A 26,413-nucleotide genomic window follows, 5' to 3' on the forward strand; every position below is an offset into this window, starting at 1 on the left:
ATACTGTATCCGAACATCACAGGTTTGATCTTCCTACTCATCCGCATTAACTTTCATTTTTCTACATTTAGAGATAGCTGCATTCATCGCACCAAGTAGAAATTTTGTCTAAATTGTCTTGTATCCAGCTACAATCACTCAACTTTGATACCTTAACGTACACCACGGCAGCATCCGACGCCTTCATCTCAGGAGAAGGCGGGTGTGTTGGTTCGCCAAAGAAAATGTTACGAAACAAAACTGCGCCACCTCGATGATTCGTTACATGGGAACGGGAAGTTTTCTAACTTACGTTTCTATGTAAAACAATGTAGGAAGTGCCTTCTATAAGTGGATATACGACACATTCTCCGGTGCTGTGTGTCACTGCGAACTGCGTTAACCGTTGCCTTGTTTTATGTCTGTGTAACTGTCTGTCTACAGCGAGAAATTTGTCACTATGCCGCTGCTTCCACTGCACTTAGTGACACTGTACTGAACGAAAATTATCGACTCTTTAGCCATGAGTGGTATGGCAAGAGAAGTATAGTACACGCAAAACTATCGAAAGAAAAGTATCCGCTATTTTAAGGTAACTATAAGTATCTTTAACAAAAATATTGGAGTAGACTCTTTCTATCGGCCACAGATTCTCGATCTCTGTTCTTAAAATCTATTATAATGGAGAGAGACATTCAATTTTCACAAGTTTTAAATAGAATAACACAAACTTCAAATCGAGTAATATTTCCTTTTTGTTACAGATTACGGTTTTCACAAATTCAGATCAGATCAATCTTTTACGAGTTGGACATAGAAATATTTTCCGCTGGTGATCCATTTTCTTTGAAAAATTATACAAAATATGCTTTTTATAATAGAAGGCCATAACTCATACAAAAAAAAGAAAACACAGCCCGTAACTCCCAATTTTATAAAAGTGTTTCAAGCGAATTCTTCCCGCTAATCAACCTCATCCGGACAGACAGCACTGCTAAGATATGACTTACTACGACAACAAATGCCGTAATTTTTGAAATTCGGTTACCTCAAAACTACATTTTTGATTTGCGCCCGTCTTTTACCCATGTCGTAATATACTTATACTAACAAATATGTAATGCTGTATTCACCCCCTTATTATCTTATTAGGTAAATAACATTACCTTACTGTTGTGATTGAAACCGCCAACTTTTTTGTATCGTAGATAAAATTTAGTTCTTGTGGCAAGACATGTCTCGAAACTGACAAAACCGTAATTTTAGAGTCCTATCATCCTCCAACAAAATTCTGTAGGCGACTATGTTCGCACTAAAACGGTTTTAAGCGATTTGAAAATGCATACAGCAAGTGAATGTATCGACTCTGGATTGCATTTGGATATACTGTGTACAAGGGCTAAAAACTAACTCCACCGAGGCTTTATTTGTTCCCGCACATAAGAGAACTTGCCGAATTATATCCCAAAGTTATAGTTGCGCTCAGAACGCGTCCTTCAACGGCGGTATCTAACAGTTAAGCGGTAAAATCGATTTCTGTTTTGAAAAGAATTAAATATTATATCCAGACTATTGTTTTGGAAAGAATACCTCGTGTCCTGCCATCTAATATTGAAATTCTACAAATAGCGATGGCGTAATTGCTAGCGTTGCCGAAATTAAGTCTAGAATAAAAGACTTTTCCCATTTTAACTTCCTACATATTACGTAGGAATTTTTGTTTAGGATAGAGTTTCTTAGCTCGTGGCATTATGAAACGCAAAATAAATCCGCGAAAAAACAAAGGCCACAACACAATTTCAATACAAACAAACTTTTGTTTTACAAGCTGAAAAAAAGGAAGGCACCGACGACATTTTGAAACAACTGAACACCGTGATGCGTAAAAGGTAACTACGCATCTAACTTGTAAAACAAAATTTCGGCCATGAATTTCTTAAAACTGGCAAGGAAATTCCATTTTAAAGAAAGGGGCGTGGTAAACGATTGCTTTAAAGGGACGCCTGCGTATCTGAATTATTTTTGTGTTTCTAACTGCAAGAGTAGACTCAATAAAGTGGTCATTGTCTAGCACAGAAAAGAAGTACCATTTTTCAACATGCTTCCTAACCACTTCCGTTCAGTGTTCTCCTTATTGTGCCACATTATGCGGTGGTAAGTATTAGTTTTTGTGCTTATATCCGTTTCTCGAGCATATGATATGTCTTATCCTAAACATATGAAATGGATAATCTGTTCTTTAAAAGTAATCTGTAACGATGAGTGTGACTGTGTCAAAGTATAATAAAAAAAGCTATTTCAACTATTTTAGTAGTCGCTGGCGCCTCCAGATACGGAAACGAAGTCTGCAGCTGGGCTGGGAATCTGTGGGGTAGGCACGCGCCGTCAAATGGGCCTCGCCTCGCCACAGACTGCAGGCTACTGCCGTCTGCACCCACGTGACGCGCCTGGCGCGGCGCCAGCCTATCAGCGTCCCCACGTGGCAGGCCCGTGCGCTGCCCGCCACACCGCTGAGTTGCAGGCACGTGGCCTGCTGTCTGCTACCCACTCACGTAAGGGGACTCAGACGCCCCGTCGCTTTCGCGGAATTCAGCGCGAAGCAACTTCGGCTCCAGACCTTCAGTCGCCTGCTTCCCCCCCCCCCCCCTCCTCCCCCCTCGACACTTCCCATCCGCCCCCTTGCACCTCGTGAACTCCAGTACTTTGTGGCTTGTGCACGCGTGGATATCAAAGTACACATAACTTAATTTTTCAGTCTTTCTTCCAGCGTATTTCGTCACGCACGGGAAAATGTTCCCACTGGATATCTTGCAACATTATAGATAAATTACTAAAGTGGAAACGAAATATTTTTAGTTTAAATAACATTAAGGGACGGGACGAGAAGCGAATTTAAATTTTCTTTTCTGTTTATGTTTTTGCTCCGAGTGCGGAGAAGCTTTTGCCACTCGATGGAAGCGCCCTCTGTGAATAACATCACGAAACAAACGAAGATATGAATAGCGCCAACAAGAAGCAGCATACGAGACAGCGTATGTTGTAATTCGTAAGGGAAAATTTCAAACTCTTCTCAGAGCAACCTACTACTCACAGAAGTTACAGTGAGATTACCCTCTGTGAAAAATGAACATATTACAATATTAAGCCTGCTTCGACTATGGTTTTGATTTTAGTCTCTTGATTGACACTCAGAAAGAACTGTGCCGGGTGATTCAAAATGAAAGAGCAGATTAAAGTTGTTTATTATAGACAAGCTATAAGAAACACAATCACATTGTGCGTGTCACTGGATAGAGGAAGGTTCAAAATTTTGACACAGCTGCGCTGTTGTTTGTTTGGCGACTACACCACATGAGAAATTATTTTGTGTTGGAATTTGCGTGAAATCAATGAATCCACTGTTCAGGTGCAACGTACATTCAGCCGTTCTTTCGGCAAGAAGCGCCTCTGCACATGCAGATTTATGACTTTGCTGCTGGTAAACCTTTCGGGGTACAAGGTCGTGGCCCACGAAACACTTTCGTTCCTAATGTTTCGTCCCGAACTGCGTTGGACATCTTCAGAGCCGTTGTTCCTCCGTTGAGTCTTGCCGACTGACTGGACGGACGTCTGTGAGCGACATACATTGTAGAAAAAACGGCGAGGCCGGAAGTTACACGCGATAAGCAGAGACGATCCTTGTCGAAGGTAAAACTTAACTATCGATAGTCGACAACACTCAAATGGTTCAAATGGCTCTGAGCACTATGGGACCTAACTTCTGAGGTCGTCAGTCCCCTGGAACTTAAAATTACTTAAACCTAACTAACCTAAGGACATCACACACACATCCATGCCCGAGGTAGGATTCGAACCTGCGACCGTAGCGGTCGCGCGGTTCCAGACTGAAGCGCCTAGAACCGCTCGGCCTCTCTGGCCGGCAGCAACACTCAATGGAGGAGCAATGTCTCTGAATGTCCAGCGCAGTTCTGGATGAAATGTTAGGAACAGGAGAGTTTCGTGGACCACGATCTTAAACCCCAAAAGCCTTACCAGTAGCAATGTCACCCGGCCGTGAAAGCCTTCATTCTATCATCAGACTGTCATACATAATTCTAGGGAACTAGCTGTATATTGGGAAGAGTACTGGCCGGTCACGCACGTGTGTTGAAAATGTCGAGCGTATCCGAGATGCTTACACACGGACTATCGGTAGTCCACAGGAGCTCCAACATCCTCAAACAACGGTGTTGTGTGTTCTGAAACGACGCCTGCTTATAAAGCCTTATAAGTTGCAGTTACTGCAGGAATTAAGTTCCCGCGACCACAAGAGAAGATATGAATTTTGCGTTTCATTTCTCCAAGACATGGCAGAGGACACTTTTTCCGAACGACTCATCTTTTTGGACGAATCGACGTTTCATCTACAGGGTACAATAAATCACCGTAACATAAGAGTTTGGCAGTCACAAAATCCTGGCGTCGTTGTCGAACATGAAAGAGACTCACCGAAACTGAATGTGTTTTGTGCCGTCTCTTTTCACAAGTTTGTTGGCCTTCCTTTTTTGCGGAGGAAACTGTGACCTGGACATGCTACAAATTGGTTGTTTCCTCAGCTTCACGGAGATTCCAATGATTTCACTTTTACACATGACGACGCCACGCCTCACTATCACCTTGAAGTGTGTCGTTAACAACACCATCCCCAAACGTTGGATTGGAGGAGGTGGACAACTAGATCTTGTTCGTTGCTTTTGTCCTCCCAGGTCACCAGACGTCACACCTTGCGATTTCTTTCTGTGGAGGTACATAAAAGACAGCCTTTGTCCCACTTATGGCGGCTACTCTTCAAGAGGTGAGAAACTGAATTTTTGAAGCTGTCGATTCGTGTGACGAATGAAATGGACTACCGTTTCGATGTTCCTTGAGCAATGCATGGTGCTCGTGTTGCGTGTACGGCATAGTGTCAGTGCGAACGGAAAACTCGGAACCTTCCTCTGTCCAGTGAGACGCTCACATTGTGTTTCTGTCTTGCGTAGCTTGTCTGTAATAAACCGTTCAAATCTATTCTCTCTTTCTGAATCATCACGTATGTCTGAACAGGGAAAAGTGAATCGGCAGTGTTAAATAGACTATTGAGGAATGTTAAGTGTCAATTTTATTGGCGTTTAACCTTAAAGACAGAATTTATGGATCCTAGGTTTTTTTCTTTACTTAAATGGAAATAATATATTGCTCTTGCTAATTACTGATGAAAGTGTAAAGCAGCATTATTCTTTGTTTCCATAAAATGGTGCAAATACAAATATTATGCATTTTTTGAGATCTGGAAGTATTGTCCTCTTTTACCTAGGCAGACGAACTCCGATTCCAGTCTCGTAAGCATTTAAAAACTTAACTCCGTCCTAACAGGCCTTGAAAGACCCAACGGTACCGATCGACCGCCGTGTCATACGGAGGGGCATGCGGTCAGCACACCGCTCTCCCGGCCGTTGTCAGTTTTCGAGACCGGAGCTGCTACTTCTCAGTCAAGTAGCTCCTCAGTTTGCCTCACAAGGGCTGAATGCACCCCGCCTGCCAACAGCGCTCGGCAGACTGGACGGTCACCCATCCAAGCGCTAGCCCAGCCCGACAGCGCTTAACTTCGGTGATCTAACGGGAACCGGTGTTACCACTGCGGCAAGGCCGTTGGCGTCGTACGCATTCATCATCATCATCAGTGTTCTGCCTAAAGGCAGGTTTTCATCAGGCTGTCCGGTCTTCTGCCATCCTCTTCAGGTCTGCATAATTTCCTCTTCCCTTTATGTCGTCTATCACCTTGTATCTCCTTCTTCCTCTCAGTCTTCTCCCACAAACCAATCTTTCCAAAGCATCTACTAGCAAGCACTCCCTTCTCAATGAATCTCCCAACCAGTTATTTTTCCTTTCTCTTACAACCTTCAGCAGACATCTTCTCTCACCAACCCATTCCAATACTCTTTCATTACTCACTCTTTCCATCCAGCTTATTCTCTCCATACTCCTCCACATCCACATCTCAAATGCTTCTAACCTTTTTTCATCCTCTCGTCTCAGTGTCCATGTTTCTGCACCATATAGTGCCACACTCCAGAAAAAACATTTGCCAGCAGTACGCATTAACTACGAATAATTCACAAAGAATATGAAACATTTGTTTCAGGTTAATTTGACGTACTGCTGCGTAGCTTTGACAATGAGGAATATTTGACATTCCATCTTCGTGATAGAACGCACGACAAAAATCTGCAATGGCTAACAACTTTATTGTAAAGATCTAATATGATAATGCTCTTCCTACTGACTACTGATAAGTTTTCAGTGCTGGAACTGTAATATTTGGCTTGTGTATAACAGTATTAAAAACTAACTGCCGTTTTATAAAATATCTCTTAGAAGAACCTTGTTTTCATGTAGACCACTAGTGATGTTGTAAATGTACACATCATACGCGCTAACAGGGACTGTGTTGACTTAGTTAATATATCCAGCGGCGAGTGTCGCCAAGTTCTGTTAGCACTGTCTCGCTTGGTGGTGGTGGACAGACGCACTAAGTAACAGCGTGGACTGCTACGCGTTTATGACGTTTCATTTGAGAAGCGACAGTTCTTTAACCACATTTATTTCACATCTCAAGATACTTTCAAGAGGCGAACATTCATAATTCCTAAAATGGTTCAAATGGCTCTGAGCACTATGGGACTCAACTGCTGTGGTCATAAGTCCCCTAGAACTTAGAACTACTTAAACCTAACTAACCTAAGGACAGCACACAACACCCAGCCATCACGAGGCAGAGAAAATCCCTGACCCCGCCGGGAATCGAACCCGGGAACCCGGGCGTGGGAAGCGAGAACGCTACCGCACGCCCACGAGATGCGGGCCATAATTCCTAGGGTATTGGTACAAATGGATCTGAGCACTATGAGACTTAACTTCTGAGGACATCAGTCCCGGCCGGCCGAAGTGGCCGTGCGGTTAAAGGCGCTGCAGTCTGGAACCGCAAGACCGCTACGGTCGCAGGTTCGAATCCTGCCTCGGGCATGGATGTTTGTGATGTCCTTAGGTTAGTTAGGTTTAACTAGTTCTAAGTTCTAGGGGACTAATGACTTCAGCAGTTGAGTCCCATAGTGCTCAGAGCCATTTGAACCATTTGAACATCAGTCCCCTAGAACTTAGAACTACTTAAACCTAACTAACCTAAGGACGTCACAAACATCCATGCCCGAGGCAGGATTCAAACCTGCGACCGTAGCTGTCGCGCGGATCCAGACTGTAGCGCCTAGAACCGCTCGGCCACCCAGGCCGGCTCCTAGGGTAATATCTGGCTGAATCCACAGGTGCACTAAAGTAACTAATACCAAAAGAAGAACTCTTTATTACTTAGGTGGTTTTTGTGCAGTGTTACTTCCGAACCTTATCTGTTAATTACTTCCAACGATGAACGCCACAAACCTCTAAAAATGAGACAAAATTATTGCCAGTTATTAACATCATCAGTATGAAAATAAGAAAGTTTCAGTGTTCTTTTATTTGAACATGTAATTTTAAAGATTTTAAATAACAATGTTTATGGCTAAATATTACGTTAATGCATAAGTTCGTTATGTTTTTGTTTTGCATGTTGGTATTCCGGTTGCTATGGATTTATTTCTCGAAAGTCATTTCCTGTTGTAGCTCACTGTTGCTACTTGAGTTTACATATTGTCATTTGAATGTGGTGAGTAGAGCTACGGACGTTAGAAATTGCAGTGCCAAGTGGAGAAATCGGAACATTTCCGCCATGTTCTTCCGTTTTGAGTCCCAAAGATGGGTGACAGCAGCGGAGGCACCCAGAAACATTAGCGGCTTGTGAGGGGATAAAGACATTCGACAGAGCACCTCAAGAAAATGGCTTTCTCGGTTTAAGGAGAATCATTTTGATATTAGTGTCTCTCCAGCTTGAGGAAGACCTTCGAGGTTTGATGACGATCGTTTAAACGCATTAATTGACAACGAACCACGTCAGTGTATTCGAGAACTGGCAACTGCGATTAACTGTGATCATTCCACCATCGTGCACCATTTGCATGCAATGGGGAAGATTAAAAAACCGGGTGTATGGGTACCGCATGCTCTAAGCCAAAATCACAAAAATCAGTGTGTGGCCGTATGTGCATCTCTTTGCTTCCTCGTCATCAACTAGATCGTGTTACTGTGTCGTTACTGGTGTCTTTACGCCGTCTTAAGGAAAAGAAAGCAATGGCTGAGCCCAAACAGAGCAGCAACTCCGCATACAAAGACCTGCGCGCGTGCACAAAAGATATTGATATGGATCTGGTGGAACAGCGGCGGTGCGATGTACTACGAGTTGTTTACCTGAGGTGTAACCCATCACTGCTGACATTTATTGTCAACAACTGAGGCGTCTTGCAGAACCAACTCCAAGAGCAACGACCAGGAAGACTGCAGTAAGTGATGCTGCTTCACGATAATAACCCGCCCGCATTCTGCTAGACTGACAGAAAACACGATACAGGAGTTGCGTTGGGAAGTCATTTCGCACGCATCTTATTCACCTGATCTTGCGCCCTCAGATTTTCACCTTTTCCACTCTCTGTAAAAAAAATCTTCAAGGAACTTTTTTTTTCGGATGACAGTGCGTTCCAAACATGGTTCGAGGAGTTCTTCACCTCAAAACCACGTGATTTCTACAGTCGCGGAATCGATAAGTTACCCCTACGTTGGCGGACTGTTGTAAATAGTGAAGGAGAATGTATTATTGATGGCTACAGTCTCTATCGTGTGTACTAAACTTATGGCATAACGCCGGCCGGAGTGGCCGTGCAGTTCTAGGCGCTACAGTCTGGAACCGAGCGACCGCTACGGTCGCAGGTTCGAATCCTGTCTCGGGCATGGATGTGTGTGATGTCCTTAGGTTCGTTAGGTTTAATTAGTTCTAAGTTCTAGGCGACTGATGACCTCAGAAGTTAAGACGCATAGTGCTCAGAGCCATTTGAACTATATGGTATAACGCAACGAACTTACGAATCGCCGCAATATTTGGGAAGCTAGAGGGCAAATAAGCATAACAATAAAAGAAGTAACCACGTCTATATAATTATCGATTAACCATTCACAAGCAGGTCGTGTCTTCGCAAACTCTTCCTATATTTGAACAAAATCCTTTTAGATGTTAGGCAGTGTCATTATAAAACACTAAAACGACAATACAAATGGCGTTGCCTCTTCGGGGCGACAAAACTGCTAGATTCTGAATGTTTCTGTTTCGCTACGTTCCCGGTGTATAGTTTACTTCGACTGTCAGGTAACAACTGAAGTCGCACGCTGGCACGCCATTGGGCGGCAGTCGAAGTTTTGTAGGGAGCACATTGTGCTCATGTGGGAGCGATCTAGATGCTTGTAAAACAATAAACTGGTAGCCAAGATCGCAGGAATTCTTTTTATTCCATGATTAACGGTTTCGGCGAAACTAAAGCCGCCATCATCGGCTCTTAGGACACACACAGGTTACAACATCAAGGCAAACAACGGTTATATTAGTAGTTGGCTATAACACGTAGGCCTTAAAAAACTGTAAGTAGCACATTGGCGTCCAAGAGAGATGACATTACAAATGTTGCGCTTGTATGTGATGGAGACAGTTAACATTTATAATGTCATCTCTCTTGGACGCCTATGTGCTAGCTACGACAATTTTGTAAGGCCTGCGTGTTACAGGCAACTACTAATGTCAACATTGTTTGCCTTGATGTTGTAACCCCTATGTGTCCTAAGATCCTATGACGGCGGCTTTAGTTTCGCCGAAACCGTTTATCATGGAATAAAAAGAATTCCTGCGATCTTGGCTACCAGTTTATTGTTTTACGAAGTAAACTGTAAAGTTTCTTATGGAACAGTGGCTGCACATTGTGCTATTATTGCCTGTGCTACTCTAACAGATAACCGGCACGAAACACCGAATCGGCAGCTTGCACCCCCTGTTTTCCTGTAACAAGACGTCGATACGAGGCTACGGTGAGAGTGACATATAGACGAAGGTCGCCACACGCCACCATCGTCAGAGGTCGTCCGATAACATTGACCGACATCTTGGTCACAGAGAGTCCCATCTCTTAGTCAGTTTTTGGCGGTATGCATGCCACAACGCTTCTCAGTTTAGAGACGAGTCCTGAATTGCGGCTGCTTTGCTGCTAAATCGGCGCCGAATGCATCTGAATGAGCTGCATGCCCCAAGAAGAACGTGGCGAATATCACGCGCTCTTACTTCATTTACTAGGACAGCCAGACAAGTTTTACGATTGTACGAGGGTGACACACTCGAGGTGATTTGTGGTGACACTGACAAGAAATCCAACTTCACAAAATACATTTCAGCGGAAGAGAGGATAGTCATAGCCACACGGTAACTTCTTTAATTCATTCTGTTTAAGACCTTGTTCAAAAGGTGAGGCTCCTCTTATATACTATTCGGTACAGCACCTCACACACGAGCTGGTGAAATAATACAATGAGCAGGATACAGCTGTTCAACTCGTTGACGTGGCCGCTAGTGGCCCCAGCAGAGCATCATACCTTACGCCGTGTGGTTGGCCTGGCGGTGGAAAACACTAAGCGTGTGGCATTCAACCTGGTAACTGACTTTGCTCACAAATCATTTGCATAATCCAGGTTCTGCAATCAGTTAATTGTCTGCAAATAAATTTAATTTACCTACGCTCAACATATATATCATGGATAGTAAAGAAATAAACTCGTAGGTTTTATATTACAATGGAATAAAAACAGTTTTAATACAAAAATATCTAATTACAATTAATGAACGATTTCTCAGTGTAGAAATTAACACAGTCCATATTTGGCCACACCCAAGAAATGCGTTACACTATGTGAGTCACATTTTTCTACTTTATACAGAGTAGGCACTGGTCTTCAGTTGTTGCGGACCACAGCATCAGACAGACATATTGTTGTTGTTGCTCATGTGTTCTGAGCCTGGCTGGTTTGGTGAGGATGTGGTATGGTGCGATGAGTGTGGGAATTTTTGAAGCATTGCCTGATTTTCAATTAAGACCTGTTGCAGTTTAACCCGCGTGATCAATTTCAAATGCTGTGGCACGGCACGTAAGTGCGGCAATAAACTCATGTGAAAGTAATAGTCTTCATCATAATCTTCACCCCTTTGTTTCTTAGAATTCATTGATTCTAAGTGCACTAACTTAGCTCTTTCCAGTTCTATGAGGTTGTAAATTGGATCTGTTTTCTTTCGAGGCCTCTTCTTGGCGCATTTAAATAGATTTTCAGCCGCAACACTTTCGTCCGGAGTCAAAGAGCGGTATCTTTCATCGTCCGCTTGTTCTGAAAATGAATCGTCTTCTAGTGATGTTTCGTCATTATATGATACAACTTGTATGTCCGCTACGTCGGCCATCAAATCCGCTGGGTCAGATTTCACGGATTTTGGAACATTTCCAACGAGACGCTTTGAAGCATACGTGTCTTGTAGAAAGTTCATTTGGTGGAAGTACTTCCATTTCGAGAAACTGCCCACTGATGCAGAACCTGTTGGCGGATTATTCTTCGCAAGTTCCCGTCGATACGTGTCTCTTAAATTCTGCCATTTTGATTTCACATTGGAACCTAAAAATACACACATGACAAATCAGTTTTGATCGATCCGCTCGCACAAATATTAGTAAAACTATAACACAATAAAAAGAGACGGCTAAAGAGCAGATGGGTTAAGAGACGCTTATTTGGTTTTACTCAGTTTGCGAGCAGATGTAGACGAATCGTTAAATTGGAGATAACCAATAGGAGAACGGTGCAGTAACTATCATGATCGCTTACAGCACACGTTACCGGTATAACAATCAGAATAAGCCCATATCTTAACCCATCTGCGCTTCCACCAAACGATCCTCAGAATTATATATAAAACACATGAAGCCATCTGGGTGAAATTGCATACAAAACATATATGTCTGTTTCGACTACAAAAGATTTCCGCAAAATGGCAAACGATTACGAGTATTTGAGGAAATGTCCCAGTTGCATAGGAAGCATTTAATGCTAAAACAGTCACATAAGAAGTCCTTGTTTAACGGGATCTCTGTACAACAGTTATAAAAAGAACTTGTCTATCCGGCTTCAAGGCGTCGCAGACGCCAGGTACATACAGATTTATAGCTGTGGAGGTAGGAACATATGGGAGACAGAATAACAGTGGTGTCATTGTATATAATGCCGTCCACCATAACTCCTTCAATGCATCACCCAGTAAAACTCTGCCAGGAACAGATTTTATTGCACCTCCCGTTTTGCTGTGTGGTCAAGGATATCCTCTGAATGATTCTTCATGCGACACAATTTGGTCACCATATGGATCAACAAAGAAAAATCTTCAATTACTGCGTATCTAGAACCAGATGAGTGACTGAGCATCTCTTTGGAATTCTTGTAAGCAAATAGAACGTCTCAAGGCAGAACTTCAATTATGTGCTTAATTTGATGATACAGTTGCAAAATGTTTTTGGCTACTACCCACCATTCTTGCTGCACCAGAAGTAATAAGTGTAAGTCTGTCAACGGCTAGCAACGCTATCCAGTACAAGGAAGATAATGATGGTAATGACCTTGATAGAGGTGCAGAACGTTTTAACCGGTCTTGAAGGAGACCACGTGAAGTACACGAAGCATTTAAACAATACTTTATAAGCAGTAGAGCTGTACCTCAACATTATAATTCACTTTAATTGCGGCGAAACACTGAATTATTTTTGAATTACATTATGTCGTATTTTCCTGTACCTATGTATGTAATAAATTTTTAAATAATAGAACCTTACAGTTTTACATTCTGTTTCTATTATTGCAGAAGATGATAATGATCAACAGGTTACAGCTGCTTGCAAGAACAGAATTATGTACTTTCTTTACACGTAAACATGTTTCATGACAGTTGTGGCACCAATGGATCTTTCTTTACTATCTGTGATGAAACACCAAGAATTCACAAGCGGAATAAGCTAATCACAGCTGTGATGATTTCAGAACTGCAACAGCAGATCACTTACGCAGAAACATATGCACATTTTGACAGACAAATGTTTCCCCAGAAAAACAGATGCAAGATGTGTAACAAATCCCAAGTAATAATGGGACACAATTTTATCCAGTATGAGGCTCAATTTTTGATACAAGAATAAGAATGCCTCATGAGACCACCAGTAAGTGGTTCACTGATTAAAATCTTTCATAACCACACTGAGAAGAAAATCTCCGAGGAAAGAAAAAAACCTAGAGAGCAGAAAGTAATACCTATTAATACCACAATATCGATTGCATAATTTGTCTTTTGGATGAAACGGGTGACTGAATGCAGCAGCTACACACAAATCTCAACACTGGCTATCCAAAATATCCATCTCATAACCGAAACTGAAACAGACAAGAAAACACACTTTCCACACATCACTCGAAAAACTAAAAACCACCATTACCAGCTCTCAGTGTACAAGATACCCACAACAACCACACAATAATCCTAAACAGATCTGGCAACACACTAACAGGCCAGGTTCAAATACCTTCTACACACACTAAAGAGAATCCTAGCGAATAAATACAGAACGTCAGGAGTGCTCAACACGAGTCGTTGCGTTTGGCCAGTGACATAACGTTAATGGCTGCTGTCATGTCGCCTTTTGGTGCCTATATTCACAGTGCTGTTAGTTGGCGAAGCCAGCCCCAAAGAATATGGAAGCATAAAACGCTGGTTGTGGTGACACACTGATCTGTAGCTTAACCTGAGTATAGGTTAGGTTGGAAGGTGGAAGTTTTCTTGTGAATTTTCAAAGCCAACGAATGTGAAACTAAACAAATCTGACTGTGGTGACTGACTGCCTGAGGTCTAGGTTCTGTTGTGAGCGCTCGAAGCCAACCAATTTGATATTTAAAAAATACCTGACTGTGATGACAGACTGATCTGTAGCTTAGCACATTTGAAAAGAACTGCCAAAACAACATGTTATATGGTAGTCGCCTTATTGTCTATGGAGTTTGTTCCATGTTTCCTCTGTCACTGGTCAAAGCCGACGTTCGTATCGTTCCTCTATATCCAATAAAGCTACTTGCAGGAACTTAACATAGACAAATTCCTAAAGAAATTTGGGACAACTGAAATATGGAAAATAAACACACAACAGACACAAAACACTTGCACGAAAAGTGTAACACTCTGCAACGGTAATACTCACATAACCAAAAGGAGCAATCCAGGACATCAAGATTGGGAACAAATGGCACACACTGACATTTGATAACAAACTAACCCAGAGTGTGCGAAGTATCATGAGAAAACAAGAAATACAAGTGACATAAAAAAATACAATTTGTTACAGAGAGGATTAAAATTACCCTATACAACTTGGAATAAATTCAGCCTAAGAGACACATTTCAATTAACCACCAGTGACTGCCATTCAGCCTATGTGTGACAGACCCACATGACATACAAGAAGATGCTGTGAACATCTACAGCACTGAAAAGTGGAAACATGTACATCACATTTGCAAACCATCCCACAATTACAGAATATCACTCTACTAGCATAAAAACACAAGTAAGCAGCAATAACATTTCAAAGACAGCTAAACTGGTTCACTGCCACTAGCCACAAGTGATCCAGTACTGTTAACTTTAAGCATCAAACATGATATATCTCACATTTTCACTTGAAAAAAAAAATATTTTTAGGTTATAGTTTATTTTCCGATACAGAGTTTGTCTGCGCTGCAGACGGCATGCTGCAGTAAGTACAGTGTGCTAATTATATGTTGGTCGATTCCAGAGGGGTCTTGCGGGGGGGGGGGGGGGGGGGGGGGGGCTGAGGAGGCACGACGGGCCACCATATTGACCGCCTAAGGATGAGGAACCGCAGTGTAAGCATCTTAACCAGTGGCACATGCTTCCACGAAAGCGTAGGTCACGTCCCGATGTAAAAATCACTTATATGTTGTTCCTGATTAAGACTGAAATCGTCTTTTGTATCGAGGTGCTTAACAAATATCCTAATTGCAACAATTACATACGTTTATCACCAACAAAGGAAACAGTATGAAATAGTTTGACGTACAACAGTGTGACGCACAAAACAGTGACACAGCGGACAACAATGACTACCTTATGTATTACTCTCAATTAGATAACGTTGACCGCGGCCAAACACACACACACACACACACACACACACACTGTGGTGTCACCGCCAGACACCACACTTGCTAGGTGGTAGCCTTTAAATCGGCCGCGGTCCGTTAGTATACGTCGGACCCGCGTGTCGCCACTGTCAGTGATTGCAGACCGAGCGCCGCCACACGGCAGGTCTAGAGAGACTTCCTAGCACTCGCCCCAGTTGTACAGCAGACTTTGCTAGCCATGCTACACTGACAAATACGCTCTCATTTGCCGAGACGATAGTTAGCATAGCCTTCAGCTACGTCATTTGCTACGACCTAGCAAGGCACCATTACCAGTTTATATTGAGATTATAATTAATGTATCAACAAGAGCGATGTTCTCCAATTATGGATTAAAGTTAAGTATTCAAAGAGCTTCGTACTTTATTTATGAGACTCAGCTCCTGTAATTGTTCCAGACCTCACGCCAGTCTGCGTGAGCTTAAAAGCGTGCATTTCGGCCTCCTCTAGCAACACGGTGTTGGCTCTTCTGCCAACACATCACACACACACACACACACACACACACACACACACACACACACACACAAAATTTCTACAAGCCTTCCCACTTCTACCAATTCAGACACGGGGCTGATATGCCAATTTTAAGTTAAAACACTGTGTAGACATAAGGCTGAAGTGCATAAACAGCCACAGAGTATGCATAATGCAATATGAAGTAGCGTTCAATTAATTATTATTAAACTTCTAAGTTGTTACTTACTTGTCGTTTCCAATAAAGTAGCGATTTCAAACCACAGACTCCTAGCCACATCCCTATTATGATAATTCGCATCCTCAGGGTGCCACAAACTCCTCCTTTCGTGGACTAAGCTTATAAGCTTCTCACAGTCCATGTTTTCTGCATGACAAAGTCGCCCAATTCGACCAAAGAAAACAATTGCACCGACTGTCGTCCGAAGTTTGTACGTCGGGTGAGGCTGCACTGAGACTGCGCATGTAATGGCGTACGGCTTTGAGAAGATCGGCCGTCGTCGGCCGATGTCGGTCGTCGCCGGAATTCCCCGACGAGCCGACCTTGCGACAGGAAGGCAACTGCGGCTTCGCTACGAACGTGACCGTTGGTAGCCGAAACGTTACGAAGTTATCGCTTGCGGTGGCGCGAGATGTTGAGAGGCGGAGGGGGGGCACACGTCACGATGACTCGCTTGACGTGCTATGGGTTGTTTTCCGTTCGTAGCGTGGTTGTGTTCGTAGCGTTGTTAATTAAGCGATTTAGGTCTTCCACCGTAGCTGAAACTAAGCAGTATGGAAAGGCGTACGCTTGCAGCAAAATGTATTACATGTCTCTCAGGCGCATCTAGGGAAGATGAATGTTGCGGCGCCTCTTCTAAGAAGCCAAAAAGCTTATACGTTCCAGTGTCATCTCTGGAACAAAATTTTCAGTTGTGAGAAGAAGTCAACGAAGTCATCATATAAGGATGTTGGTGATAACAGATAGCTGCCTTTGTAATAATATAGAGCTCACACAAACGCACGCGAAATACAGCTTAAGAGCGAAAAACTAAATATTTGTGCTTTAATGACTTTCAGAGAAACGAGAAACAACAGAGTAGTAGGTGGCTGCTGAAGACATTATTATATATGCGATCGTTCAGACTACTTTACCTCTAAAGGTGAAGGCGCCAGGCATTTAAAGCTGCAAGACAGCATTAAATTCAAAGGAGTGTGTCCAGCAAGGATGAAAGTGCATCAAGCTGAAGACGGGACCTGCCTTGTGAAATTTATCTCGACTCACGTTGGACATGAAAATGATCTTAATCATTAAAGTTTACAAGAAAAAGAGGATGACAGTATAGCTGCAGATACAGAAAAATAAATTCAATTTCAAGTTATTGTGGACAGAATTCCGGACTTAGTGACTATCTCCGCCAGACACCAGAATGATGGGCGTGAGTGATGAATTTCATCCACGATTTAAAAATTCAGGTTTTGTGTTAGTAGTAACAAACACTGCGCAAAATGAAATTTTGAAGTACAGAAATGACTCGAGTGTGGACTGAGGACCGCTTCGGCTTAATAATTATAGTTTTGGTCTCACTACATTAGTAAGTAGTATTAGATGACATGAGACAAAGATTTCCATGTGCTTTTCTTATTTCTAATAGAAGAGAAAGTCAAGCGTTGTCCATATTTTTTCACTATATTTTACGTGGGGATCGGAAAAATATTCCAAAGGTCCGTAAGTCACACTTAGCAGATTTCGTCTATAATGCCTGGAACTTTACATGGCAAGTGGACAGAATGTGGAGGAAGAATATAAACAATAAACTCACAGCCCAAGGACAACAAGCAGATGTTTACAAGCAGATCAGAACTCTGTTGGAAGAGACAGATGCTGCTGCAATTAATGCGATGCTTCGTGCTGATCTTAATAGGAAGGATGGTGACGAAGGTCGTCAGAGTTAGCAACTCACGTCCAGGAGAACTGTGCCAATAACGTAGAATACAAGGCTTTCTGCCACGGACTGCATGCTTGTATAAATACGATCATGCAAACAGAAAGGATGTTCCACAATGTATCTCCATGCGAAGCACGTGAAACGTCAAGATAAAGCAATATTCGCGCTAATATAGTTCAGTCGGGATAATTGTGCTTACCAGAGGCAAACTGACATACAAAATAAAAGAAATTGTCGTAAGTAAAAGTAAAGTTCAAAAAGGTGATGATTTTATAGGAAGAATACGGATGGAAGGTCAAAAATAGGCGAAATGTATTTCCTGCAAGAAAATGATGTTCAGTGACGATGTAAACTGACGTGTGATGAACGTAAAACATGCATACGCGTGCATGTATGTATTCCTGCACGCGTTTGGACCACAGCATGAAACTGAACACTTGCACACTCATGCATAGTGTAGGTCAACTTCATGTGCACGAACTGTATGATGGAAATTCTCCTGACACGAAAGATCTAATAACAAGCAGTGAAGACACTGGTACTGCTAAAGAGCTTTATGGAATATTAGCCAAAGTAACCGCACAGCAAACACTAAGGGCATCATATCGTTGTCACAACAGAGGAACATAATTATTCGCGATACGCGGGAAAGCCGGGTTTGAGTTCCTGCTTGGCACAAATTTTCATCTGTCACAAACATCTGGATTCGCAAAATGCGAATTAATTCCGTGATATTTACCACAGCTTTCACCACCACAACAGCGTCACTTCCTTCAGATATGCATGCACGTCTGGGGAATACTGTAATGTGACACTGAGGTGACAGAAGTCATGGGATACACACTAATGCTGTGTCCGATCTCCTTTTGCCCTACGTAGCGCAGCAATTCGACGTGGCATGGACTCGAGCTGTTGGAAGTCCCGTGCAAACTGTTGAGGCATTCTACCTCTATAGCCATATAATTACGAAAGTGTTGCCGGTGCGGGATTTTGTGCACGAACTGACCTCTCGATTATCTCCCATAAACGTTCGATGGAATTTATGTCGTGCGATGTGGGTAGCCAAATCATGTGCTCAAACTGTCCAGAATGTTCTTCAACCCAACTGCGAACAATTATGGTCCGGTCCATAAAAATTTCATCATTGTTTGGGAATACGATGTCCATGAATGGCTATAAATGGTCTCCAAGTAGAAGAATATAACTATTTGCAGTCAATGATCGGTTCAGCTGCACCTGAGGACCCAGTCCATTCCATTTAAACACAGCCCACACCATCATGGAGCCACCACCAGCTTGCACACAGTCTTGTTGACAACTTGGGTGCATAGCTTCGTGACATCTGCGCCACATTCGAACCCTACCAATAGCTCTTACCAGCTGAAATCGCGCTCATGTCACCAGGCCATGGTTTTCCAGTCGTCTAGAGTTCAACCAATACGATCATTAGCCCAGAAGAGGTACTGCAGGCTGTTAGCAAAAGGCATTCGTGTCAGTCATCCGCTGCCATAGCCCATTAACGTCAAATTTCGCCCCACTGTCCTAATGGATACGTTTGTCGCATATCCCACATTGATTTCTGTGGTTATTTCGCTCTTCGCTGCTTGTCTGTAAGTACTAACAATTCTATGCAAATGCCGCTGTTCTCGGTCGTTAAGTGAAGGCCGTTGGCCACTGCGTTGTCCATGGTGAGAGGTAATGCCTGAAATTTTGTATTCTCGGCATACTCTTGACACTGTGGTCTCGATGATTTTCGAAACAGAATGTCCCGTGCATCTAACTCTGACTACCATACTGCATTCAAAGTTTGCTAATTATTGTTGCGCTGCCATTATCGCATTGGAAACCATTTCACACGAATCAACTCAGCACAAACGACATCTCCACCAATGCACCGCCCTTTTATAGCCTATGTACACGATACTACTACCCTCTGTATAAGTGCATATCGCTATCCCATGACTTTTGTCATCTGCATGTAAACACAGACACTGTAACTATCAGTGAAATAATTATTGCTCAGTTACTTTATTTGGTTAACAAAAAAACCACAATACAAGAATGCTGTCAAGAATCACACTGCATATTTAAAGGTGACTTTGGCTGCAGAACTCAATTAAGGTTTGCAGGCTCATCCTTTTTTAAAAAAAAAAAGTTTGGCTCAAAGGAGACAATATGCACCAGAGGTGACAGTTTTTTATCAAACAGAAGAAAATGTCAGATCAGATACATGAAGCACAAACGTTTCTTTTTCCTCATTAATGTCATATTCACTTACGGATTTTTTATTTATATACTGGCATTACTAAAATAGCTATTTATGTCAGTTGAGTAAATGGTAAGTATACTGTGGCAGTACGGTAACATGTCTTGTAAAGCACCTGTTACCACTGCTGCAGGACATTTTAGTCACTCTTCTTGGAGACCATAAGAAATATGTGAAGCATTTAAACGATACTTTACTGGCAAAGCTATATCTCAACATAATAATTCAGTTTAAACTGCTGTGCCACACTGACTTACATTTGGATTGCACCATATAAAATGTTTGTATATATGTATATCATCAAACAGTTTTAAATTCTGTATGTGTGATTGCAGAAAAAAATAATAATTAATGAGATCTAGCTTCTTGCAAGAACCTAAGTTGCTATGTTTTCACCTACACATGTTTAACCGCAGTTGTGGCATCAACAGTGGACCTTCCTTTATTAACTGTGTTAAAATACCTGTGTTACATAAAGTCAAACAAATGTTCACAAACTGAATGTGCTAATTAGAACTGTGATGAATTTTAGGACTGCATCAGTGTGCCAACAACAAAAACATTGTTGTAATATTTTTAAAACATCCCAAATGCAATAATACAACAACTTTTTAAGTTTAAGAATCAGTATTTCACACAACAGGAAGATTGCCCCATGGAGTCATTAATAAGTGGCTCACTGACCAACATCTTCCATAACCACAGTGAGAAGCAAATCTTTGAGGAAATTAAAAAGCATTGACAGTAGAAAGTAATATATTGGCACTGCTACGTCGATAAAATAATTTGCCTTGTATACAAAAAAAGGTGTCTGAATGAAACAGCTACACACAAACATCAACACTGTTAACCCAACAGCCCTCTCACAACTGAAATTGCAATAGACAGGCAAATACATTTCCTACACATCACACTACAAACTACACTCCTGGAAATTGAAATAAGAACACCGTGAATTCATTGTCCCAGGAAGGGGAAACTTTATTGACACATTCCTGGGGTCAGATACATCACATGATCACACTGACAGAACCACAGGCACATAGACACAGGCAACAGAGCATGCACAATGTCGGCACTAGTACAGTGTATATCCACCTTTCGCAGCAATGCAGGCTGCTATTCTCGCATGGAGACGATCGTAGAGATGCTGGATGTAGTCCTGTGGAACGGCTTGCCATGCCATTTCCACCTGGCGCCTCAGTTGGACCAGCGTTCGTGCTGGACGTGCAGACCGCGTGAGACGACGCTTCATCCAGTCCCAAACATGCTCAATGGGGGACAGATCCGGAGATCTTGCTGGCCAGGGTAGTTGACTTACACCTTCTAGAGCACGTTGGGTGGCACGGGATACATGCGGACGTGCATTGTCCTGTTGGAACAGCAAGTTCCCTTGCCGGTCTAGGAATGGTAGAACGATGGGTTCGATGACGGTTTGGATGTACCGTGCACTATTCAGTGTCCCCTCGACGATCACCAGTGGTGTACGGCCAGTGTAGGAGATCGCTCCCCACACCATGATGCCGGGTGTTGGCCCTGTGTGCCTCGGTCGTATGCAGTCCTGATTGTGGCGCTCACCTGCACGGCACCAAACACGCATACGACCATCATTGGCACCAAGGCAGAAGCGACTCTCATCGCTGAAGACGACACGTCTCCATTCGTCCCTCCATTCACGCCTGTCGTGACACCACTGGAGGCGGGCTGCACGATGTTGGGGCGTGAGCGGAAGACGGCCTAACGGTGTGCGGGACCGTAGCCCAGCTTCATGGAGACGGTTGCGAATGGTCCTCGCCGATACCCCAGGAGCAACAGTGTCCCTAATTTGCTGGGAAGTGGCGGTGCGGTCCCCTACGGCACTGCGTAGGATCCTACGGTCTTGGCGTGCATCCGTGCGTCGCTGCGGTCCGGTCCCAGGTCGACGGGCACGTGCACCTTCCGCCGACCACTGGCGACAACATCGATGTACTGTGGAGACCTCACGCCCCACGTGTTGAGCAATTCGGCGGTACGTCCACCCGGCCTCCCGCATGCCCACTATACGCCCTCGCTCAAAGTCCGTCAACTGCACATACGGTTCACGTCCACGCTGTCGCGGCATGCTACCAGTGTTAAAGACTGCGATGGAGCTCCGTATGCCACGGCAAACTGGCTGACACTGACGGCGGCGGTGCACAAATGCTGCGCAGCTAGCGCCATTCGACGGCCAACACCGCGGTTCCTGGTGTGTCCGCTGTGCCGTGCGTGTGATCATTGCTTGTACAGCCCTCTCGCAGTGTCCGGAGCAAGTATGGTGGGTCTGACACACCGGTGCCAATGTGTTCTTTTTTCCATTTCCAGGAGTGTAGAAACCACCAATACCCATTACCTGTACATAAGAAGCCCACAACAATCAGCACAATAATCTACAGCACACAAACAGGCCAGATTGAGATACCTCCTACCCACAGAATTTCAACGAATAAACACAGCTACTTGCAAGAACTAAAAATTGGACAGAAAACACACACAAGAGAAATGCAACACTATGCAACAGTAATAATCACACACCAGGAAGGAACACACGAAGATGAGAATGACTCATAAAACAGGAACAGTTAGCATACATTGACATTTGATAACAAATTGAACCATAGTGTGTGAAATATTATAAGGAAACATGAAGTGGCACAGTGAACAGACAACACATTGTCATTTACAGAACAGGTAACAATCAACCTGGAAAACTTCAAATAACGTCGTCAAATCAGTTATATTAATCTAAAATGACGGTCATGCAGCCCACGTCAGACAGGCATGCCTACCTCTTAAAGTAAGGTAAACTGAGCAGCTAGAGCTATTGGAAGTGGAAGCGCATACTTCCAATTTGCAAACCATTTTTTATTAGCAGTGTCACCCCCACTAGCATAGAATCACCAGTAGGCAGTGATAACAATTTGTAAACAGCTAAACTGACCCTCTACTACAATCCAAAAAAGATCCACAACAGTTACTTTAACCGTCAAAAGACACATTTCTCAATTGAACAAATAATTTTTAAGCTGACACTTTAGGTCTAAAATTTCTGATACAAATTTTATCCGTGTTGCAGATGATGTGTGGTGTTAACTATAGACCAGAAGCTGGTATGGATAAACATCCACAGAACATACACAAGGCAAGAAATGTAATGTACATTTAATTACCATTAAACTTTAAGATGTTACTTACTTGTGGTTCTCAATAACATCGCAATTTCTGACCACAGATTTCGAGCTATATCCCTATTATGATAATTCCCATCCTTAGGATGTCACAGACTCCTTCTTTCTTGGACTAAATTTGTAAGTTTCTCACAGTCCATCTTTTGTATGTGAGAAAGTCACCAGATTTGAGTGAAGAAAACAAACTGATCTGAATCTCATGGATTGCTGTCCAATGTTGGCAGTCGGTGGAATTTTCTGATGGTGACACTGCGACTACAGATGCAATTTATGTCAGTATGCTGAGACTATCACTGATAGAATTTATTAAGAATATTTAACATGTAAATCTTGTCTGTTTATTAGTTGCATTGAATCTTTTTGCTGTACAATTCATCTCTTGTTAGCAGGAAATAAGAAGTACATGGTGCCATCAAAGTGTAGTTGTAGTAGTAGTAGTAGTAGTAGTAGTAGTAGCAGCAGCAGCAGCAGCAGTTTTATTCATCAGTTGATTATGTTTACATGTCTTGGTATTACAATTTAACACAAGTAGAACTAAGGTAAATAAAATATACAGGCATTTACATTTATGTACAGGTCTAGTTTGATGACACCGAGACAAGTATATGGCTATGGCCTTATAGTAGGAAGCGTCCTGGGATTTGGCTGAAGTCATTTAGGGAAACCATCGAGAACCCAAATGAGGACGCCCACATGAAGACTGGAGCCTCCACCCTCCTGAATATGAGGCCAGTCTGTTCAAAACAGTGCTACCTCATTTGGTTTACCCCTAGTGTACAATTGTGTTTTACAAAGACGTTGTTTAATACTACAAAATGCTAGTGGTACACTGTTCATTCACTTCCCGCTTCCAGGCACTGCACACACTACACACATTATTACATAACATAACACTACACATGCTGTCAGCTTCTGTCAAGATGACAGTGATGATGTAGGTTTCCATTATGAGTACCACAACTTTCCATTTCTTAGCCTGAAAAGAGCCTGAGTTAGCGTACCTAAATCTGGATGGGCAAATAAAGGCTTGAACAGTTGCCCCCTGAATGCGAGTCCAGTGTGCTAACTACTGTGCCATCTCACTCAGTCAGACTGGTACTAGTTTCATTTATGATATTTCTGTTTATGTATATGTGTTAACGTAAAATTAGGTTGACTTTTTTAACTTGTGACTTTATCTAGAATTTCTATTAAATTATTGAAAAAAGTGCCCACATTACCACTTGATGACTGATGCGCACACACACACAATTGCTAATTCAGTAGCTTTGTCTTCACTTACTGTACTAAGGTCATGTCATGATTTACACTGCTTTCCTCTATGACCACTTTGCCACAGGGAGATTAAACTCTAATCTTTCTTCCTTTTTTCTAGTCCTAGAGTTATATTCATGATTTTCACTATTTTTTGGGAAAAGGGATATAATGGTAATGACAAAAAAGTGGTTAAGACCCCTTTTATTCCATGACCTATTCAACATATTGGAGAGACATTTTCGGCAAATGATGGTACACAGAAGGACATGTAATTTTGTATCATGGTTAATATTCCTAACTTTTGTATCCACAGTGATAATGTAGAAATTTCATTTTTTTTAATGGAATGATATACTTCTTTAACAATATTCAAAACTTCTCAAAACGATGACTACATTGAGGGATATTAAGCTTGTTAATGCTGGTGCTGAATCTTTTTCACAGAAATATTCCAGAAATGTGCTAAACTTGAAAGGTAAGGCTGCCAGAATTGGTTACTGCCATCTAAACACTACCAAGTAGGGCTGTCATGCCAGCCTCCATCACAAGAAGATACGACCACACTACTAAGATCAAACATATTTCCTCTTGGTTGCATTACACACGACATAGAGGCAGGTCAGCAGTGAATTTTGTAAGTAGAGGTACATACTAATTTCTAGCATAGCTCTTGAATTTTTGTCAGTGTATGCTGTATAGTTTCATTGCATTTGTCGACTGTGAATTGCTCCTTTGCTTTGGATGCTAGAGAATGCTCATTGGCATTAGTCAGCAAATCAGGCAGCAACTGCACGCCAATAAACAGCAGCAGCAGCAGCTGGGAAGTAATCGATTTCGTGACATTTTACTAGTTTTTAACCAGGAGCGAATTATACGGTTTCAACTGTGTACTTTGGTAGTTCAGTTTTTGAACTTCTGCGTGTTAATTTAATATTTAATAGACATAGTTCTCGCGTTTTCGTTTGTATCGGAAAGTTATCCGATTTTGTGATACATTACAAGTTCCTAATCAGGAGCGAATTATATAGTTTCATCTGTGTTATTTGGTAGTTTTGGTTTTGAATCTCGCAATGTTTATCTAATTTATTACACACACTTCTTGCATCTCCATTAGTGTCTACAGTAGAGTTCCACAATGTGTGTCGATAGTCCTTTGCTTGACTGTGTAGTGTAGCTTTCTCCAGTCTACAGTATGGATAGGGACTATGACTGCTGTGTGCGGATGTAAGCTGAGTTGGTGACATTTAGATCTCAACTCTAGGCTGTGTTGGCTTCGATTACACAGCTTTAGGCAACAGTGGATGAGCATCACTGTTGTGGGCCGGCCTTCGGGATCCAACGGACGTCCAGCATGACTCATGAGTCAGCCAATCAGTCCGCACCACTGGCCAGCACAGTTACTGCTCGCACTGATGTTGGCCCCTCACCTGTGGTTGAGTGGGAAGTCGCCTCGGGGCATGGCAGGCTGCGAAGAACTTCCCGGGGGAGCTGAACGTAAGTCCTTCTAGGGTAGTCTCACAAAGAGGTTCCAGGTGCTGCCTGTGGCTGAGACTTTCCCTCAGCCAGGTGCAATCACTTGTCTTGTTTCAGGGGAAAGCCTCTCAGCCTGCAGGATCTGGGTAGTCATAGAGGGTGGGATTATTGGTAGTTGGCTGCTCTAATGTTAAGAGCATTATTGGGCTCTTTAGGGACATGGCTGCCAAGGAGGGGGGGGGGGGGGGAGCCAGTGTGCACTCTGTGTACACATTGGGTGGAGTCACTCCTGACATGGAAAGAGTCCTTCCAGATGTCATGAAGTGCACAGGATGCAGCCAACTGCACGCTGTAGGTTGGTTGGTTGATTTGCGGGTGGGGATCAAACAGCAAGGTCATCAGTCCCATCGGATTAGGGAAGGATGGGGTATGACTGTGACCTTTCAAAGAACCGTCACAGCACTCGCCTAAAGCAATTTAGGGAAATAACAGAAAACCTAAATCAGGATGGCCAGATGAGGGTTTGAATCATTGTCCTCCCACGTGCAAGTCCAGTGTGTTAGCCACTGCAC

General features: G+C 42.8%; 2 protein-coding genes and 1 pseudogene across 3 annotated transcripts in view; all 3 read right to left on the minus strand.

Annotated features, from left to right (window-relative positions):
- Positions 1–26,413, minus strand: part of LOC126456805 (PRL-1 phosphatase) — a 607,421-nt gene that overhangs the window by 537,356 nt on the left and 43,652 nt on the right. The gene's annotated exons all lie outside the window — the stretch shown is intronic.
- LOC126459666 (5S ribosomal RNA) lies at positions 5,534–5,651 on the minus strand (annotated as a pseudogene).
- LOC126456804 (uncharacterized) lies at positions 10,738–23,295 on the minus strand. 2 transcript variants are annotated; one of them, XM_050092593.1, is made up of 2 exons: positions 23,119–23,295; positions 10,738–11,616 (listed from the first exon to the last, which is right to left on the minus strand). In XM_050092593.1, the coding sequence occupies exons 1-2, from the start codon at positions 23,135–23,137 to the stop codon at positions 10,931–10,933; spliced, it is 705 nt and encodes a 234-aa protein (XP_049948550.1). In that variant the 5' UTR covers positions 23,138–23,295; the 3' UTR covers positions 10,738–10,930. The 2 variants fall into 2 exon arrangements, with proteins under 2 accessions (XP_049948550.1, XP_049948549.1); XM_050092592.1 differs by lacking the exon at positions 23,119–23,295 and adding an exon at positions 15,944–16,281.

The sequence above is a fragment of the Schistocerca serialis genome, chromosome 2, assembly GCF_023864345.2.
Source record: "Schistocerca serialis cubense isolate TAMUIC-IGC-003099 chromosome 2, iqSchSeri2.2, whole genome shotgun sequence".
NCBI classification, from domain to species: Eukaryota; Metazoa; Arthropoda; class Insecta; order Orthoptera; family Acrididae; genus Schistocerca; species Schistocerca serialis.

Coding starts and splice junctions, on each gene's coding strand:
- LOC126456804 (XM_050092592.1), bottom strand. CDS start 16,076: ATGGACTGTGAGAAGCTTATAAGCTTAGTCCACGAAAGGAGGAGTTTG. Junction 11,617..15,943: donor TACTTTATTGGAAACGACAA/GTAAGTAACAAC, acceptor GTGTATTTTTAG/GTTCCAATGTGAAATCAAAA.